General features: G+C 35.6%; 1 protein-coding gene across 1 annotated transcript in view; it reads left to right on the plus strand.

Moving 5' to 3' along the window:
* LOC133837204 (hemicentin-1) overlaps window positions 1–12817 on the plus strand; it is a 188392-nt gene that overhangs the window by 46912 nt on the left and 128663 nt on the right. Inside the window, 1 exon segment of the mRNA XM_062267880.1 lies at window positions 2556–2762. Coding sequence (XP_062123864.1) covers window positions 2556–2762 — 207 coding nt within the window.

The following is a 12817-nucleotide window of genomic DNA, read 5'->3' on the forward strand; positions in this document are numbered from 1 at the left end:
ACCTCGTACCATAGATTCTGCTACTTATCTTCAGGCAGATGCCCGAAAGATAAGGAACAGAGTCCTCAGCTAGGATCTGCAGTTCCTGAAATATCGACGTATAGTAGAGATCTGCTACCCGTTGACAATGAGGTAATACAGATCCTACCCAGCCAGCACCTTCGGGGAGGGTCCAGCAGAGGATTTTTGCCAGCCATGGTCAACCTTTGATAATACAATGTGTATGAGAATCGCGTTGGTGATGTCTCGTTCATCTCCTAGTGACAACAAATTTTCAAAAATTGCCGACACAGTATCTATGATGGTCCTCAACCCAGATGACGAAGGTTTATTCATAGGCGAGATATGAAACAATTGTGCGATTGTTTCGAAGAATATAAGACATTTGTTGTCGTATACACGCCTCAAGTTTTTCCTTTGGGTAATTTACACCCGAAACTTGGAACGCCTTTATTGTTTCTAATGCCTCATCAGACAGACATGAGATCAAGTGATTAAACTTTTCAATATTTGATAGTGACCGGTCAGAATCTACAAGACTTTCGAAAAGGCTTATGAACTGCTTGTATTCGGAGTGCTTACCATTGAGACCTATACGATGCTGGCGGAGCCACTCGGTCCGAGTCGGGCTCCTTCAAACTAATAAGATACAACGACATAGTCTTAATGCATAATTCTGCTAAGGAAGCACGGCTAGAATTATCCGGGTCAATGCAATCAATTTCAGATTGTAACTCCTTGGCATCTGCTATGTATTTATTTAGTATACCCAAACGACATTGGATCTCAATATTGTTGATGGAAGCTGTTTCATTTAACACTGTTAATCTAAGCCTCTCAATACTTTCTTCTAGCTTTGCTAATCTAGAAAATAACAGCGTTTCATTTAATTCAATTTTCCCTTTATCTTTCGACATTGCGACTTGGTTTATTTTGCAGGGTTATGCAAATTAAGCAAAGAGAAAACACACTCTATTAGTAAGAGAAACACCAATGCAAGAACTCTAGAGAATGTTTCTAATGTCAAACTCAACAGTGAGCGTAGCTTCAATATTAGTTAGAGCGGCGCCGAACAAGCAAAGCACGAGCGAGAACGATCGAACACAGCGAGAGCGATGATGATCGAACAAAGCGAGAGCGAAAATTATTAAACAAGCGAGAGCGAAGATGATCGAACAAAGCGAGAGGGAAATTTATTAAGCAAGCGAGAGCGAAGATTACCAAATAAAGAGAGAGCGAAAAATAACCGAAATTATGCGCGGGTGCTATTATTGTAACTCAATGCAATGTAAAGAACCTGAAAGCATAATCATAAAGTTGCGACAGGGGGTTTGAATGTTTTTGGCACTTGGATTTCACGTATGTATGTTGCATCAATTATTCATTCCAAATTCAATAATCAGTGTCAGGCAACTGGATTCTTGTTCAATACAAGATATAACGGTGTGAGCTGGGAACAATCACAATGAATGTTACCAGGACCAAAGTTATTAACAAAGTTTTCCAGTTGTTGGCACTGTTACCTGTTCATCAGAAGAGCTGTTGACTTCTGATTGATCCATAAATCCAAAGGCCAGCAACGAAACAACGCAAACGTATGTGTTTAATTATACGCACTCAGCTGCCAACTAGGTTTGAAATTAATTAAACTTTTCAATTACAATAATTTATTGTTCTATGTGTTAAATTAATAAATCGACAAAATTCTTTTTTGTAGTCCCTGCTCGGGCGCCATGTAAAATTACGAAAGTCGAAAAAAAGTTTATTGTTGGTAGGAGCAAAAAATAAAGAACACCTTGAAGGCTGCTGTTGCGTAGATCAGACACGTCTGTTTCGTTTGATGGTTGCAAAAGGAGAGAGTGACAATTTATTGTTTGGCGGTTATTCCGACACTAGTAGTTACACAAAAACAAAGATGAGCGAAAGCTTATAAGTAAACTGTAACAATGTGCAAAAGAAGAGCGCAAGATTGAGACTAAAATGTAACTGCTTAGTTAGGCTGAGTAGGCTTACAGTGGGACAAGGCGCTTGATTTAACACCCACTTCTGCCCCCGTAAATCAAAAAATTCAAATAACAAGCGTAATTTTAAGCGTAATTTTAAAGTTGCAAATTTTGTCATATACAATAATAACAACAGTAGTTGTTATTCCTGAAAATTTGGTTGCGATAAGATAAAAATTTTTGAAGTTATTTTGTATGGGCAAAAACGTCTACTTACTAAGGCTCTTAGTTGCTTTGGCCGACAGTCTGGTACATTGTGCCGAATATGGTATATTTTGAATGATGTACTATATCGATATACAAAACATACAATTTGGTATATTTTTAGTATTTGTGTAGTATTTTGAAAATAATACCGCAACTTTTTGCCTTTATTAAAAATGGGTGGCGGGTATCTCACAGTCGAGCACACTCGACTGTAACTTTCTTACTTGTTTTTACTATTATTTGGTATATTATAACCAGCATTGCATTGTTTATATTGAAATTGAGTAGAGGATATCTCAAGAGCTATCTTACTTGTTTTCTATTAAAATCTATCTTTATGTTCAGGTTACCCCACACCATCAGTTACCTGGAGTCGGGATGGGATAGAAATACCTAGTCAAATTACGTATTTATCAGGAGGAAAAGTACTTCAAAGCGAATTATCTCTCGGACCACTACAAAGAAACGATCTCAACTCAAGGCTTGTTTGTAAAGCGTTAAACCATCCTAAAGCCTCTTCTGTTGAAGCTGTTGTTCAAATTGATATGAATTGTAAGTAAGACATACGGTCTCAGCTTTTATTCATTTAATTTTAGTTATAACTTTTAATTATTATTCCATTAAATATGGATTAAATGGAACATACCAAGTCTGTTTTAAATTTTCGTAATTTTTAACTCGTAAAATTTCGGTAAAAGATACGCCCCACCGGGATTTTAGTTTTTAGGTGCTCTGGTTTTCAAAAGTTTTGGCTAACGTTTTGCTATTGTTTCATTCTTTGCTGCTGAAACAGCTGACTTGTGTGTTCAGTCAGAAGTAAAAAACGCCAAAAAAAAAAACCTTTAGTATTTTTAATTTCTTTCGAGGATAGTTCTCACATAAAGATAATTTCATCCAGCATAGATGATTTATGTTTTCCTCTAAAAGAAATATTTTTGTTTTTTCTTCTTTTTACAAATGCTTTCCTCTAAAAGAAATATATTTATTTTTTCTTCTTTTTACAAATGAAATTTTGTAACTTACATTTTAAAAAATCAGTTAAACGGCAATCAGATGTTTCCCACAAAAAAAGGGATTTCACATTTTTAACCGATTTCATTTCGGTGATTTACTACTTTTTTTTAGCATTTAAGTAATTAAATTAAGCAGATTATTTATTTAAAAAAATATTTTACCCAACTTAAATAAAAATAATGCCCTACGTTTCATCATACAACCCATTTCATTCCACCAGAAGTATGGCAGCTTAGGCGATAACTCATGGTATCAGATTTATAGACCGCTCACGAAAACGAAAATTGTTGTTGCCGACCAGTGTTGCCAGAGTCACTTTTTTTCCCGTCAAAACTGGCTATTTTCAAATACCATTTACTTGAAAAGTTTGCAAACAGCGGGCAGCGGGAATTCTGGCTTTTTTTTAACTTAAATACTTTTTTTTGATTTTTTTTCTATTTGTCCAAAATTATGGGACAATATTTGCTGTAGCTGTTCTGTCGATGCTTGCCAACATTTTTAGTGACAAATCAATAGTATAGTGTTGTTAAGCAATCTCAAAGAACACGCCAATTCTTATCGTAGCGTCACTAAAGGCGAAAGTGAATTTATTTATTTGGACGTTGACGTACTAACGGCAGTACCATCAAGTGGCCCAGCGATACCAAGAACGGGCTTGTTGACGCGCGGACAAAACAAAATAAATTTGTGAACAGCATGCATTAAACGAAAACCGCGAAAGACGCTGGACAGCTAATTAAATTAAATTAAAAATATGTTAGAATATATGTAGAATAAGATAAATAACAATTAAATACTCAATAAATAAGCTAATAATAAGGTTTTAAGCATAGGAATAGATTTACTAGAGCAAACTACGTTATTGAGATTATTATAGTTCACACACAGAATACGGAAGGGATTATGGCAAGCAAAGTTAGTAGATCTACGTGAAATGAGAAGAGGAAGAAAATTCCTAGTGATCCTGACCGGAACTGCAAAACTAATTTGACTTAACAGCTCCAAAGAGTCTATTTCACCATTAATTAGTCTCTGTATAAAAACAACACCTTGCATAGTTCTGCGGTCAGAAAGAGAAGGAAGGTTTAGTAATAAAAGTCTACTGCGATATGGTGGTAATCTAATATTAGGATTCCAATTTAAACTACGAAGAGCAAATAATAAGAATTGTTTCTGCACCGATTCAATCCTATCTTGATAAACCCTATACTGGGGATTCCAGACAAGAGATCCGTACTCAAGGATAGGACGAACCAGTGAGACGTACAAAGTCTTAGTGATGTAGGGATCATTGAACTCTTTCGACCAGCGTTTTATAAATCCCAAAACACCCATGGCCCTATTTACAGCAGATAGAATATGTTTATCGAATTTTAGTTTTGCATCAAGCAGTGTGTTTTGATTGTTTTAAAAAAAAGTCAAAAGACTTTAAACAAAAATATCGGACGACACGGAAGACAGTTACTGCAAATGTACTATCACCGTAAAACTCTCTGATTTGCGCGCCTATGTTTTGACCAAAAAGCATAAAAGTACTAGAGGCGGCTTTATGCAAACAAACCAAATAGATTTTGTAGCTTTGACGGTCAAGACGATGAAGCAAGAAGCAGTGCTATGTCTTTTTGTGTTGTTGGCTCATTTGGATCATTTAGGAAACCTAGTAGTTAAATACTTTGAAGACGACAGCGCTATTCGTTGTTTTCTACTTAAAATGAAAATACAGACTTGACAAATGCTGATATAGATATTCCTTCCTAATAAATTCCTAAAAATGATAGGAGCTGGATGAATAAATGACAATAAAAATGAGGAGAATGAGGATAGTTTTAATGAAATTCTCCAAATATTTTGAATATTATAGCAGCTGCTGTACAAATTCTATGCATATGTTTTAATATAACCGATTTTGTGGGCTCACCCTGTGACTATCAGAAAAATATAGAGAATCCAATGAATTTAAAAATCAGCTTTTTTGATAACTTTTTTTCTAGTTATTCAGCTTTTTTGCATCGTTCTTCCCGTCAAAAACAGCTTTTTTTCTCAACAAACTTTGGCAACACTGTTGCCGACTGTCAGAAATAATTACATCCTTGCTCGTTTTGCAAATCGTATGAAACTTGTGAAAGTCAAATGGGGCATCAATTTTATTAGTTTTTAAAACGAAAACAAAAAGTGAACAACGGAGCACGCCTGAAAGTGACTGATTGCATCACACTTCTTATCGACAGCAATTTATGTTTGAACGATTTACACAACCCACGATAAAAATGAACATTTTTCGATATTTGAGTGAGCGTAAAATACTTATATCTTATTAATTATTTAATTTTTTCAATATATTATTAAATTAAATTATTTGAATTTGTTCGACTGTGATTTTGTGGCGCAGAATTTTCCAAACCCCCTTTTTATTGCACAAATTAAATGAATATAAGAGCTGCATATTGTTATGTTTAAAGTAATTGGATTATTTAAAACTTAGAAATTTAAATCACAGCAGAAGTTTGTGATTACCGTTTGGGTTGTCTCCTGGGTTGTCGCGCCATTCAAAATTTCTCACTCAATTCAAGACACTAAACAAAAGTCAGCGTTTAATAAAATGAGCATGTGTTGACGAAAGCTTAATTCTGTTCAATTTAAGTTGCTCGTGTTTTAGTAAACGATATGCAATATGCAATTTATAAAAATTTGATGTTAACAAATGAAGAATATATCAACGTGTTAAATTACGTAACAGAAGTCATTCATATTAATTTTGAAGAGCATTTTTAAAAACTTATATTTTCAACAAAAAAAGTAATAAGTACATAGAAATTTCAACTGAACGCTTATCCCTCCCTCATGTTTTTACTATCTGTTTATAATACTAACAAAAAAGAATGGGCAACGGTAAATTTTGTGGTGTAGCCGCTCTGATGCAAAACAGCTGCGCAGAATGTGAACAATATTTTACTACCAAGTTATCAATAAATAAGCGATCAAAATCGTCAAACAATTGAAACAGAATGATTTTTAAAAATCAGTACATAGCACAGTGGGCGATTTGGTCTCGCTAGCGGCATTTAATTCAAATTTTCAAATTTAAATAACCGTTAATATTTTTTCACATATCGATAGCAGATGCTTTGATTAGATTTTTAAAAGCTTTTTAAAAGGTCTACGATCAGCTGTGCACGGTCAAAACACCATATGATTTTGCAAAAAGCTTTACACAATTTTCCTCTTTGCGCGCATTGAATTTGAGTTCCTCGGAAATTTACAATTTTTAGTGAATTTGTTAGAAGTTTGGTTTTTTATTATATTCAAGGTATGTATTTTAAAAAAAATCAATGTTTGTGACCGGTCTATAAATGTGTAGCTCATAAAACGTAGTGGTAATTCAGTGTATTAACAACTAGCCCAGATTAGCATACACCTGTCTTTCGTGGAGTAGAACTTACCTGATTCAAGTGGATTCAGCCTAACTCTTTTATTAGCCGAAAGTGTGAAATGTGTAATATCAACTGCTATTAGCAGGTAATAGCAAACTATGGTACTTCTATGGTGCCTTCAAACTTTGGTACTTTTTAGGCACAGTGTTAGTACCAAAAAGGGATCTTTTTTAGTATGACACTCAGAAGTCATCCCATTTTTTCCCATCATCCCATCATTTTTTAGATAAAGTTTATATATGAAATATGTTAATTGAAGTTCAAATAAAATAAAAGTACAACAAAATTTTAAATAAAAAAAAAAAAATTTTTAAAAAAAAAAAAAAAAAAAAAAAAAAAAAAAAAATGTTAACTTAAAAAATTCTATGATTTTTCTTTAATCAGTAAAAAAAAACCGACTAAAGACATTTAGAAGAAAAATATCGCGTGACAACCCAAAAAATGTGTTTGACATTATTTATTATCAATATTTTCAAATTGTTTTCAACATAGAGCAAAAGTAAGATTTGCACTGAATGAAAAAGAACCAAAGCACACTGGTCCCAATGCCCAATATTTTGGCATAAACTAGATAAATAAAGCTACAGACTTGAAACTTGGCATACTATATAGTTATTTCCATATATATGCCTTCCTAAAATTTACATCTATGAAAATTGGACCAATATATCCAATACATTTTAAATATATATAAAATAACTTTAGTAAATATAAGCTATTCCCTCCCGCCCTACCAATCTTCAACTTCCAAACTAAATACTGCATCTTGAACAATTATAATACATTTACTTAATCAATTTTTAATCACTTTTAACATATAAATCAAATGAATAATAATCTAAATAATCAATAACTTCTAATGGGTAACTGCTGCGTTTTTTGTTTTTATGTACTCTGTCCTTGATGTGGATGCTGGAAACCATCGGATCTGATGATTCAAGTGCTCTACAAAAAAGTCAGTCATGGTGTATAAGCGACTATTTTGTCTTGCAGGCGAACGTCTATCATTTTTATAAATTTTGTTCCGAGCTTCGGATGCATTTTCGCCTAGGCAACCAAGTGGAAAGGCCGATGCGGTAATGATCTGGGCTCCATGAGCTAGTACTTTATGTGCAGTAGCTGACATTGGGTACCACCGATATTTGCCTATATATAAAAATGCAGTTTTTGCGCAGGAACTTTTAATTTTTAAAGCTTCTATTTCAAAGTTGCTTAAAATTGCTATTAAAATAAAATATAAATTTTTCAAAATCTTCTGGTCGAACCCAAGAGCATTTTCAGTATGAAAAAATGCTCTCCTCGCTGTGTTCCCGTCGTTGGTACTGCCGCTTTCACTATTGGGGGGATTCTTTAATATGTATAATCTGATGGCTGAAATTTCGCTTGAAAACGTAATGCGCCTTATACCTTGGAACTATTCGAGAGCATTTTTTTATTCCAGCATCAACATAAGCAATAATACCCAAGAGTGCCTCAAGGCACTCATTATATAATTTGTATTATCTAAAAAACGAAACACTTTTTAATAATTTGAATTATATTTGTCAGTTCACAACAAAAATGTAAGCTTATGAGTGGAAGCTTTGAAAGCTCTCCGAAGCTTTGAGACGGGACTTTTTCCGTGTTGTTTACATGTATCATGCATTCGCGCGCAAAAATTGCTGTGTGATGCGTAGTGTGTTTGTGTTTATTAATAAAAGTGAAATAACTTCAAAATCAGCCAAATAAAAATTATTGTTCTTGAAGGTAAGATATTATATATCGATGAAAAGTTGCTGGATTTGTTCAATGATGTTGAAACGGACGAGGAACTCTTGGGTATCTCTAGTGATGACGATGAAGACAGCTTGGATTTAGTAGAAGCACTTAACGCGGCATTAGAGGACGCCGAAACTATTTAATTTATAGACAATAGCGGTGATAATGACAAAGAAAACGTACAGCCGCTGGAAAATTCCCAAAATCTGTAGTGGTCGCTTGGACCGCCAACATTTATTGGTTGGGCCTAAAAGTAGGCAAAGGTTTTTCTTGCCAAGTAGAAAAAAAAAATGCCAGCGCCACGGCATATGTATATGTATATATGTATATGTATATGTATATGTATTATTAACATATATATGTATATATGTTAATAATCCCATTTTTGTTAGTTAAATGTTAAATGTATAATAATTGTTTAATGTTAGTATAAACTTTTAGGATAATTGTATTTTGTTGGCATAAATTTATTAGCGCCATCTGTGTGTGGGGATTGGCAACATCGAAAAGATTTTTGCGATAGATGCATCTTGAGGCAGTGAATGTCAAAGAATGGGAAGTTAAGAATGCATCAAAGTTTAACGCCCTATTGACAAGCCAGTTTTTTTTGCTGATTCGTGTTGGTCATGCAATCTCGCAAAGTCATTTTTCTGAATTGGTCGTCGCATCAGAAAACAAAAACAACAATATTTATAAATTGAGAATTAAGTGCGACGGACGTTAACGTAACGACCCAACATAAATATTCAGTTAGCTAAAAAGTGCATAGTGCGAGTAAAGAAATTGTGTGAAAACACCCATTGTTCGGTCAGCAGGCGATAGCCAACAGGAGGAGGCAAAATTTGGAGTTTTATGGTGCCGTCCAGGCAGGGTAACTATTGCACACGGCGGATATGAACTTACATGTATTCATGATCTGATTTTTCTTTCAAAATCAGACGGCACGTAGTTCCATATTGTACTTTTGGATGTTGTTGGTGCTTACGAAGTTAAGCCACCAAGCAAAGCTCATCCACTCCGCTTCGACAGCCGGCAGAACAAAGCTTGTACTAAAGCTTTGAAAGCTTCTGCACGACTGCTGCGAAAGCTGCAGCAGATCAGCTGACAGCCGCAAGCGGGAGTCAGCACTGCAATTGGGCACCAATTTGGAGGAGCGATTTGCAGCGCTACCGCACCGCCGCCCCCGCAATTTGCATTGGGAGTTGTCCCTAAGAGGGAAAGCAAGGAGAACGGCAACATTACCCGAGATGTGGTATATGTGCAAGTGACCGTGCGACCACCAGAGGAAATGTGTCCGAAGATGATCGTGCCATAGATGATTGTGTTGTTCAATATATGTATTTCGACATTGTTCATTTTGGGCCTTCTGCCACTTAGTTAGTGCTTCTCTGTAATATATTTTGTTCATTTGAAGTCTTGTTTGCGTTCATACATATATGTTGAATGGAAGAAAAACTGTGATGTAAATTTACATATGATTTCGTTGTTTAATATACTATGTATCAAATGTAAATGAACTTCATTAGTTACCATAAGTCGTTCTACATATGTCTTGTTCGTAAATACTTTTGTTTTCTGTCATGAATTTGCAATTTTAGAATTACATTTATAATTGTTTACAAAGTAAACAATGGAACATCTGGCATAAAAGCTCAGATCAACCTTTGAGTAGAAAGCTTTTGGTTAGGGCTTTAAATTTTTTTGTTCCACAGCTGCAACCACAACAACACAACAACACACACACACACATATCACCGGCTGTGAAAGATCTTTCGTCGCTGGAGAATGCTGTAAGTGAGCTTTTTGTTTATATCTACGTAGCTTTTTTCCCATATTGTTCGCTACCGAGCTTTTTTTTGTGTATTGCATCTGTTGAATGCAAAAGTTAAAGACCAAACGAAGTTTATTTTTATTTGTTTTGCTGGCAGCTTCATTTCGCTGCGCCTGAGAAACCTTAAGTTTCTTAAGGCTGGGCTTTTGCCGATGGTCCATTACCATATAAAGATATGGATTCCTAATTAAATAGTTTTATAGTGCATAAAACTATCTATTAATTAGCGATCCATATGTAAATTACAATACGAAATATTGGCTAACTATTTCTATTAATCATATTTATTTCTATTTATTTAGTTTTTAAGTATTTATGAAATAGATTTAATTTAGCTTTAATATTTCAACGTCTTTTTTTTTTCATATTCCGTCCATGTTTTCTTTTGTTGCCTTATTTGCCTTTTCTTTATGTTTCTTAATTTAAATAAATTTGTTATAATGTTTAGTATGTGCGAGTAAGTTTTTCAAATTTGGAACCATGCAGCATTTGTATGGGGAGGGTTGAGTGACGAGGAGCTTCTCCAAGGGATCCTGTCATTTAAATTGATTTTTACATTGGCCTTGCAGGATCATGGTAGGGTGGGCGTCTGCACCAATGAGTGCAACGTAAAGGAGAAGTGCTCCAAGTCGAAGGTAGATCCCTAACTTGTCTTTCCTCCAGTTTTCTTCTAACTCTTTACCTCTTTTGTTTACTGTCCTTGTATGTCTTTTCCCCGTTTTCCCCCTCCCGTAAGTACGCGAATTTAATTAATAATGTAATTAATCTACGGAAGCACGTAGCGGAAAGGATTTTTTCTCTTTAGCCCACTCCCATCCGACCAGACAACAGCCGTAGCGATCGCGTACACCTTTCGTATCGTTACAAGTACACCAGCTTCTAAAACGAACAAGCTTCGTTACACGTTACAGTTTAATTATATTATTTGGCGCCCAAACGTGAGGCCAGGTTAGCGTAATTGTTTTATGGTACTGTTGTATGTTAGCTAGCCTGTCTTCGAAAAAAAAAAAAATAATAATATTTGAAATACCCTCCCATCTATCCTTTTTCACTCATTCCTATTCCTTGTTCCTTGTTGTGAATATCTTGAGCTTGGATGCCTGATGGTTGCAATCAAACTTTAGGCAAAGTGTGCAGAATGTTCATGACGAAAGCTGCAGTGTAACTTGTCTTCTTCAAACGAGCTGTATGGCGAAAACAAGAGAGAAAACATTGTCAGCGAACCAAAGTGTATTGGTGCTTATGTGGAGTCTTAGCTGGAGCCAAGTCTTCTTGCGGATAAAACTGCAACTTGCCGCTAGACAGAAACATAGCAATCAAAGTAAACAATGAAGTTCTTCCGCGTTTCGATTTTGTGTTGATCACAACACATAATCTTTCTGTATTTGGATATTGTTCCTAGATATTCGCTTGGAACAAGTAAGTGGTTTCGAACTATTTAACTTGCCGCTATGTCTGGAGCAATTTTTCAGATTCTCTATTTTCTTTGTTTTCAGTATCTACTTTCGACTATTAGTTAGCAACTCTTCCTTCGATAAGTGTTGCATGGTTCCAAATTTATTCATGTTATATTGGTATATTTTTTGTTCGAGTTTGAATTCAAGTACTGTTTATTTATTTAATATTGTTTTGTGTTTCATAAGTTATTTTTTTTTGTAAGCGATTTATAAATATTCAAGATGGCCAGACCCGTTAGTGAAAAGTCTAACCCGCTATATCAAAGAATGGCGGGAGAAACTTTCTGTTGTGTATGCTCAAAAGAAGTAGAGTATCCAGCTCAACTGCTAACAACCGGATGTAATCACTATTTCCACCATGTGTGCTTCAGTACTGCGACTGGAAATAGTAAAGTGTGTCCAATTTGTAAGACGGCGTTAAGCAAATCAACTTTGAGTCTGGCAGAAGAACTTAGTGCAGCTCAGAGTATAGGCATACAAACACGATCAAAGTCCAAGAGCAGGACAGTAGCGCAAGATCTGTTAGTCGCAGGTTCTAGCAATAGTATACAGACAGGTATACCAGAACCAGTACAGCAGAATTCGAACGATAACCCAGCATTGGTTGTCGGGCCAGCACCAGTTGTGCAACCAATGTTTAGTTTGCAGCAAAGTATTGCTGAGGCGGTGGCAGCCGCTCTGACGCAGCAGACGCATGTGTTGTCGAAAGCGATCGAAGATGGCTTCCACAGGTTGTCATTTAATTCAGTGGCTCAAGGTGGAAATGATCGAGTTTACTCTGCTCCTAGGCAATCGTCTCCAGCCAGGCAACAGCAGCATCAATCATTTGAGCAGCTGTTTGGAAGCTCTAACAGAGATGGGGTGGATAGACGAAATCCAGTGCCCGAGATGGTGGCGCCGCATGCAGAGTTTCGCGAGATGCACAACTTACGGCCTGATAGAATTAGTCAGACCATTTATAATTGGAAGGTACGCTTTTCTGGTCATTCGTCCATGACTGTAGAGGATTTTCTTTATCGCGTCGAAGCGCTAACAAATCAGACACTAGGTGGTGATTTTGAAATGCTAGCTCGGTATGCAAGCAATCTTTTTGAAGGTAGTGCAAGCGAGTGGTTT

This window comes from Drosophila sulfurigaster, chromosome 2R, assembly GCF_023558435.1.
Source record: "Drosophila sulfurigaster albostrigata strain 15112-1811.04 chromosome 2R, ASM2355843v2, whole genome shotgun sequence".
NCBI lineage: Eukaryota > Metazoa > Arthropoda > Insecta > Diptera > Drosophilidae > Drosophila > Drosophila sulfurigaster.